The sequence below is a fragment of the Arachis ipaensis genome, chromosome B01, assembly GCF_000816755.2.
Source record: "Arachis ipaensis cultivar K30076 chromosome B01, Araip1.1, whole genome shotgun sequence".
Taxonomy (NCBI): domain Eukaryota; kingdom Viridiplantae; phylum Streptophyta; class Magnoliopsida; order Fabales; family Fabaceae; genus Arachis; species Arachis ipaensis.
In genome coordinates this window covers 5,859,994-5,868,140 of record NC_029785.2, presented here as the reverse complement: position 1 = coordinate 5,868,140, position 8,147 = coordinate 5,859,994, and the positions used below count along the sequence as shown (strand labels likewise).

At 35.0% G+C, this 8,147-nt stretch overlaps 2 protein-coding genes across 2 annotated transcripts; one reads left to right on the top strand and one right to left on the bottom strand.

Moving 5' to 3' along the window:
• LOC107616316 (probable sugar phosphate/phosphate translocator At3g11320) lies at nucleotides 1,850–4,700 on the top strand. Its single transcript, XM_016318292.2, has 4 exons — nucleotides 1,850–2,594; nucleotides 3,130–3,233; nucleotides 3,550–3,778; nucleotides 3,916–4,700. Exons 1-4 carry the CDS (start codon nucleotides 2,154–2,156, stop codon nucleotides 4,060–4,062), a joined length of 921 nt encoding a protein of 306 aa, XP_016173778.1. The 5' UTR covers nucleotides 1,850–2,153; the 3' UTR covers nucleotides 4,063–4,700.
• On the bottom strand, nucleotides 4,717–6,737 carry LOC107610722 (proliferating cell nuclear antigen-like). Its single transcript, XM_016312755.2, has 4 exons — nucleotides 6,099–6,737; nucleotides 5,383–5,535; nucleotides 5,175–5,272; nucleotides 4,717–5,055 (listed from the first exon to the last, which is right to left on the bottom strand). Exons 1-4 carry the CDS (start codon nucleotides 6,415–6,417, stop codon nucleotides 4,825–4,827), a joined length of 801 nt encoding a protein of 266 aa, XP_016168241.1. The 5' UTR covers nucleotides 6,418–6,737; the 3' UTR covers nucleotides 4,717–4,824.

The window sequence follows — 8,147 nt, the reverse complement described above, 5'->3', positions numbered from 1 at the left end:
CAAATCAGAGAGAAGATGATCAGAGGCTTGTCAATGGATGTAGGAAATGGCAGAACAATCCAGTTCTGGGAGGATGTCTGGCTACCTCGTGGTGTTTTGAAAGATTTATTTCCAAGACTTTTCTCGGTCTCAAACCTTAAAAGGTCTGTTATAGGGGACTGCGGGTTTTGGGATGGGTTAGAGTGGATCTGGAGCTTCCAGTGGAGGAGAGAGTTATTTCAATGGGAGCTGGAACTATTAAACCAACTCCATGAGATTTTACAATCCATTAAGCTAACAAGTGAGCGAGATGACATGGTGGTCTGGATATTTGATAGAACTGGTATTTTTTCGACTAACTCCTTTGTGCAGGTGTTGCAGGAAGCAGTTCTTCCGGAGGAAGTAACAAGCTATAGTTTCACTAGTGCGATTTGGAGGGGTTTCGTCCTACCAAGGGTTGAGTTGTTTTCCTGGTTTGTATTGATTGAGCGGGTGAATACTAAGGAAAGACTTTGCAGATTAGGGGTCATTGACCAGCAGGATAATGAGTGTGTTTTATGTTGTAAGTTTGTTGATTCTGTTTTTCATCTGTTTGTTGGTTATGAGCTCACTTGACAAGTGTGCTGTGCTTGGCTGTTCGCTCTTGGAAGGAACTGGACCATGCCAGGTACACTAAAACAATACTTTGAGAGCTGGTCGAATGCTTCACAACAAAAGAATGAGAGGAACAGGTGGTTGGTTGCATTCTTTGCTGTTGTCTAGGCAATTTGGCTAGAGCAAAATGACAGAGTCTTCAATAATCATAGCTCAGGAGTTGTGGAAATTATAAACAAATCCTTTATGCTATCCGATGAGTGGCTTGGTGGTGAACCTCTTGGTTGTTGATGGCATTATCGAAGATGACTAGGGGATACTTACTTTTGAGTTGTTAATTGTCGTTTGTACTTGATTGTTCCTTTTGTTACTTGGATTTCTGTGGCTTTACCCTATTGTGTTGAGCGCTCTTTTACTTCAAAAAAAAAAAAAAGAAGGACGTTTGACTATTGCATCGTTCGACGACTTCTGCAGATACTTTCAAATGTTTTCAATGGCAAAGAAAAGACATCTTAATAGTTGCGGCCCATTTAAAGCAAGAATTGAGGTAATTGAGTTGATCTAGTGGTTAGTTCATTAGTCTGTTTAAGCAAGTGTCGAGTTTGAATCTCGCCTTGTACATGCAACAATCTGTTGGCTAACAGTAAACCCTTAAATGAAGCTCAGCATTGCGACAAATTAGTCTTTAACTTGTTGAGTTGGGAGATACCGTTAAAGACCAAAAAAAAAATAATGTAGTTCTTTATATGCAAGGAGACCCTTACTATTAGTTCTTTATATCATTTAGTACACCATGTATAATTTGACAATTTACTGTTCTTATACATTTTAATTTGTAGTATTGACATTTTCATTTATTATTTTAATAAAAAAACTACAAAAATATTACATTGTTAATTTGTTAGCAATATTCAAATCCTCTCTGTTTTCCTTAATATTGTTTTTATAAAAATAAAAATTAATTTCGAATTGGACACTAACACCACCTAACTAGTAGAAATTATTAATAAAACATACATAGATTATCATCTTAAAATTAAATTTTTATCTAAATCTAGAAGGATCAAGAGCAGAAATATAGAATAAATCATATTTATATTCGTTAGAACAAAATTAGATTCTGATCTTTAACTTTTAAAATTGAAGATATCTGCAAGCTAAGATTAACCGCCAAAAACATTAAGAAATCAAAACGGTTATATTAGATTAGATTTGGTTTCAATAATAGTAAGATAGATATTATCCCCTCATGTTTTTAGCACCAACCTAAGCAACAATAACAATATTTCCTTCCTCCAAACACTTTCACCGCCACAGAGCTTCTCACTCTGCATCATTCGTTTTCTCCAAAACCAAAACCAAAACCAAAACCAAAACCTATTTCCTTATTCCTCAAACTTGCAAAACACGAATTAAAATAGTAACAAAAACCCTTCACCTGTATGTTGAAGCTTCTCTCATAAACTTTCCACCCCATTATCCTCCATAACAAGGAGGAGAAAAAAAAACACCAAAAAGCAACAAACAAATAATACGTTTTTATTTAAGAACAAAAGAATTTAAAAAAAAAAAAAAACACAATGAAGATTACAGGGAAGGTATTCACGTTTGGTTTGATAGCATTCTGGTATGCTTCAAACATTGGAGTGTTGTTGCTGAACAAGTACCTGTTAAGCAACTATGGATTCAGGTACCCAATCTTTCTCACACTGTGTCACATGATGGCGTGTTCGATCCTCAGCTACGTGGCGATTTCATGGATGAAGATGGTGCCAATGCAAACGATTAGGTCAAGGGTGCAGTTCATGAAGATATCTTCCTTGGGACTCATATTTTGTTTGTCTGTTGTTGGAGGGAACATATCTCTTCGCTACCTTCCTGTTTCCTTCAACCAGGCCGTCGGCGCAACCACGCCGTTCTTTACGGCGGTTTTCGCTTATTTTATGACTCTCCGGCGGGAGGGTTGGGTCACCTATATCACTCTTGTTCCCGTCGTTACCGGTGTTATGATTGCCAGTGGGGTATTATATATTACTCTTTTTCTCTTATTAATTTCAGGTGAAAACTCACTTGCGCTTATCTGTATATGAAATTGATAGTCGAAAAAAGTTAGATAACAATTTATTAGAATTTGTTAAATTATCTATCAATTTTCAACTATCAACTTCACATAAATGTAAGTGAGTATTCACCTTAATTTTATCGCTTTCTTTTCATCTATCACTATAATGATATTGTGAATTATTAAATAATTTTGTCAAACATGTTCAGTTAAATATGTCAAACTATTTATGATTTTCACATGAAGATATTTTTATAGAATTAACCACTTTATTTTAATATGTATTTAAGTTAATGCATATAAATAATACATAATAATTAAAATAGAAATATGTGTTCATGAAATCATATATAAACATTTGTTTCTATATAAGTATATTTTGAAATAGTTTTGCCCTTTAAATGAAGCATAATTGCATCATTAGCCATTTGTTATGTTATGTTTAATATGTTATTATATTCATACTAATATTTTTGTCTCTTACATGGATAAAGGGAGAGCCAAGTTTTCATCTCTTTGGATTCATAATGTGCATCAGTGCCACAGCGGCAAGGGCACTCAAAACAGTTCTTCAAGGAATCTTGCTGACTTCAGATGGGTAATGACCTCAAAACTTTCCTATTTCTATATTATTCATCTGTGATTTTCCATTTATAAAACCATTTGTCTCTCTATAAAAAAATTAAACTTATTCATTTTGTCCTAATTTTGGGTTGCCAAATACCAAGGCATACAACATAAAAGATCAGGGTTCGATCTTCGTTGCATTATACAAGTTTAAGTGCTCAAAAATACAGTTGTATGAATTAGTAACATGGCATGCATTACTTTGGTTGAATTAGTAACATCCATAACATAGTATCTTCATGACTTTTGGCAAGGCTAGTACTGAAATGTTTTCGTTGATTTCACAGCGAAAAGCTTAATTCGATGAACCTTCTTATGTACATGGCACCGGTGGCTGTGGCGTTCCTTCTTCCAGCTTCAATTATAATGGAGGATGATGTAGTTGGAATTACAATTTCACTTGCCAGAGAAGATCCAAGTATTCTGTGGTTACTTATCTTCAATTCAGCATTGGCATATTTTGTCAATCTGACCAATTTCTTGGTCACAAAGCACACAAGTGCCTTGACACTTCAGGTAATCATCCACATGCCTTTTCCCCAATTAAAATATTAGGGACTTTCTCAATGGGAAGAATTTTTATTACAAATAAAAAAAATGGAACTATAATGTTCTGATATTCCAATCTAATGTGATCATCGTGATTTTGACAGGTCCTAGGAAATGCAAAAGGTGCTGTGGCAGTTGTGATCTCCATTTTGATATTCCGAAACCCTGTATCAGTTACTGGAATGCTTGGATATTCTCTAACAGTTTTTGGTGTCATCCTATATAGTGAAGCCAAGAAACGGAGTAAATGAGTTTCTTGATTTTATTACCCTAAATTTTGTCGCATTAGACCAAGATAGCCTCTACCAACACCGTAAATTTTGCCATATTAGACCAAGAATGCCTCTTCCCGGTTCCCACGCTTAACCGTTGTAAATGTTTCATTACATCATTCTTTACTTTTAGAATTTACCCGTGATTCATTAAGCTGTAAGGAAATATACACTATAGTAAACATCGATCAGCCCATATTGTTGACCAAATATGCTAGAGTATAATTGGAAATTTAGTAGAACTTTGCTTTTACCTTTTAAGAATTTGGACCTTTACTATGTAACATTTGCCTTGATTCCTTAGAGTCTTGTAGAGCATTTTGATCTTGCTATTAATGGAAGCTGAATTTTCGCGTACATTAAATAACCACGCGCCCCAATTTTAATATATAGAGTAGCAGATTTCAATCACCAATGCCTGTTTTTGTTCTGCCTTTTTTCATAAGAAACTTTAAAAAATCATCAGAAAGATAATGTAGTCCAGGATATTGTTGTATCGTGTTGATTTTAAGTTTCGTGCTTGTTACAATTCATAAACTTCTAATGAAAACAAACGCAGTATGAAATATACACATCCATTTGTTGATCACTGTTCTAAGTAACAGAAAAAGGATTTAGGGGGGACTAATATCTAATGAAATTTTCCAATCCGTTTGCCAAAGGGTAAAAATATCTTCAACAAGATGCATCAAGGCATGTTACTACAACCATATTAAAGACCCAATAGAATCAATCCAACACCTAAACTTCAGGTTTTGTCTCCTCTTCTTCCTCTTCTATCTTGGGAGCCAAATAGAAGCGGACGTAACCCATCTCAGCAATCTTGTATTCAACCACAACTGGAAGCTCACTTGAAAGACTGATGGTAACTTGGTTAGACAATGGTGTTGCCTTTGTAAAGGAGTTCATGTACCGCAATGCAAATGTCAAGGACACAGGGTCATTCATCTCTACAGTAGTGGCTTGTTCAGGCTGCAATATCAACCAAATACCATGTAAAACCATCAATCAGTATGTATTTCAAATTATAAGAGAATAAATTGTACAAACAATGAAGTTATGATTACAAAAAATAAATAAATCTCCAATACCTTGTCAACATCAGTGTTCTGCCTGCAGACTATGTTTGCAGATCCAATATCACCTCTCGTGGAAAACTTTACACCTTCCTTAGTAACGGAAATGACAACTACAACATTCATCACAAAATGAACAAATTGTATCAGCTAAAGTATCAACTTCCAAAAGAAAGCAGATAGTACCATAAAACCCCTGAAAATTCAGAGAAAAGCAAATTACCAGTGTCACCAATACTGCCAAGATCTTTGCAAATCCTAGCAAACTCAGTAGACGGCATTCTAACAATGGCTTGGTACTTTGCCTCAGGAATTCCAAGGCGCTCACTGTCAATATCCATTAACTTCATCTCAAAATCAGAAATTTTATCTTGTGCTTCAAGACATAAACAAAAAAAGAGAATAGTCAGACTACAAATCTTTTCAATATCCAAAACTTCATATTCAGATCTTGAACCAAAATGTAACAGTAACAGCTGCACTGCACTACCAGAAACAGATTCCAACACATGAACAATACACAGTTGAACACTATCTTGATTAAAATTAAACACTAAAGCCAAATTCCTGCATATAAATTTTTACAATCCTAAAAATCCAAACACCAAACATTAAATTTTGTACAAATTCATTAACAACTGAAATTATATCAAATACAGAATCAAGATCATGCCTCTTATCCCCTTGCAGAATACTAAACTTTCAAACACACAAAACAATGTAATAGGTCTTCCCTTTCCAGTACAGTTTTCTAGCAAGAAAGAATCCTAAACGTCAATAAAAAGGTTAAAGAATTAAAATAATACCATATCAAAATTAGCAACTAAAGATCAAACAGAAATAGGAAAATGAATCATACAGACCTAAAGCCCTAGAAATAATCGAACAAAACTAACATGAAAAATTGAAATCAAGATTTCTTGGGCAAATGAATAGTACTTGGGCTCTCGAACATGAAAGAGACGGTGTCGCTGCCGTCATCGCCTTTGAAGGTGATGATGTCATCATTTCCAGCGCACCGTAGCATCTTGGCCATGTTGTTGAGATTCATCCCCATCGAGATGTTGCGGTCGCACCGGTAGTGATCGAACCCTTCGGACCGCAGTAGGAGCGCCACGAGTGCAACGTGGCTCGAGTCCATGGCCTGGAGTGAAAACCCAGTCGCGGAGCAATCGAAGCTCGCATCGTTCACGAGGTCCCTGATTGCGTCTACAACCTTCTTCAGCAGAGAACCTTGCACTAAACGGAGTTCCAGCATCTTGAAAATGGGGTGATTTAGAGGTTTTCTTGCTTTGTCTCGGTAGGGTTTTAGGGTTTTGGGTTTCTCAGGAAAATTGGTGGGAAAAACAGAACGAACGAGGGAATGAGAGAAAAGGAGGGAAAGGGGTTTATATAGCGGAAGGTTCTGTGAAGGGATTGGCGGGATCTGATTGTAATTAAATAAATTAAGTTCCCGCCATCACTATTTTGGGCAACGCGTGGAGGAAACTCTTCCTAACAGTCGAGGGTAGTTTGGGTAATTTGGACAGCAGCAGCGCAAGACAGCTGGCGAGGGAGCACTGCCGAGGAGGGCGGAGGCGCGTCAGGCTGAGCGACGGAGAGAGAGTAGTGTCGGGCTGAACGGCAGTGTGAATGGCGGAAGAGAAGAAGAGTTGAAAAAACACTAAAAAAATAATAACCACTAAAATAACATTCAGACTAAACGAGAAAAAAAAATTTTTTTAAGTGATATATTTGAATATTAAGAAAAAACCTCTAGAATTGTTAAATTATAACGCATATTTTCTATTTAAGAGAATCTAACCATTTAGTTATTCAATTATTGAATTTATTTCATATATACAATTATGAGATGCATTTGATTACTCTAAGAAAGGTTTTATAGGAAAAGATCGAAGTAATTCTTCTAACATTTCTACCACTTTATACATTAATGGTCAATTTGATGGATTTTGTTTGGATGCACTATAAATTCACCAATGTAATCTTTATTATTGTATCATTTTTAAATTCAATCAGAAAAGTACAATTTACTACTATAAAATTTTTTAGTATTATAATTCCTTTTTTCTCCAATCATTTCAAAAATTAGCATTCTATAACAGTACACATTCGATTTGTAAGAAATTTCACCACACATTCGACTAAACATTTTTTGTTCAATATAACCTAGAGTCGTTCTTGTACTTAATATAGACAAAATATTTTCATTCTTTTTTAATTATATAAATAATCCAAAATCTGCAATTTTTGGATAAAAGTTCTCATCAAGAAGAATATTTTGGGTTTTGATATCCAGATGAAAATTCTCATATTACATACTCGATGTAAGTAGTCTAATTCTCGAGTAATACTAATTGTGACCTGATATAGTGTGCCCTAATCTAAATTAGAAATGAAATGAGAAGATCCCTGCTTATATGTAAATTTATCCAAAGAATCATTAGACATGAATTCATAAATGAGTGTCTATTTATTCATTTTATAACAAAATTCCAAAAGTGAAACAATGTTCACATGAGATGTTTTATTAATAATAAGGGATAAGTACTTTTTTCGTCCCCAAGGTCTGGGGTCAAAATCAAATTCGTTCCTAATCTTTTTTTGTTATTAAAATCATCTTCAACATTACAAAACGTTATAAAATCGTCATTTTCTACTTCCAATTTTTTTTTACCAAATTATCCTTTATTATTAAAAATTATAAAATAAAATAATTATAAAATAAAGCGCCGTTCGCCGCCGCTTCGCCGTCGCTTCGCCGCCGCACCGCACTGCACCATCCCACCACCGCTTCTTCTTCTTCTTTTTCTTCTTCTTCTTCTTCTGTGAACTGAATTTGTTGTGGAGTATTGTTGTTGCTGAAACTTTGGTGAAATATGTGGACTGAATTTTTTGTAAAATTTGTTGTGCATGTTGTTTGAATTTTCTGAATTTTCTGTTGATGATGATGATGATGACCATGAAGAGAGGGGTATGAGGAAGTGG

Coding starts and splice junctions, on each gene's coding strand:
- LOC107616316 (XM_016318292.2), top strand. CDS start 2,154: ATGAAGATTACAGGGAAGGTATTCACGTTTGGTTTGATAGCATTCTGG. Junction 2,595..3,129: donor GTGTTATGATTGCCAGTGGG/GTATTATATATT, acceptor ACATGGATAAAG/GGAGAGCCAAGTTTTCATCT. Junction 3,779..3,915: donor CAAGTGCCTTGACACTTCAG/GTAATCATCCAC, acceptor TGATTTTGACAG/GTCCTAGGAAATGCAAAAGG.
- LOC107610722 (XM_016312755.2), bottom strand. CDS start 6,417: ATGCTGGAACTCCGTTTAGTGCAAGGTTCTCTGCTGAAGAAGGTTGTA. Junction 5,536..6,098: donor TTTCATGTTCGAGAGCCCAA/GTACTATTCATT, acceptor TATGTCTTGAAG/CACAAGATAAAATTTCTGAT. Junction 5,056..5,174: donor AGAACACTGATGTTGACAAG/GTATTGGAGATT, acceptor TTGATATTGCAG/CCTGAACAAGCCACTACTGT.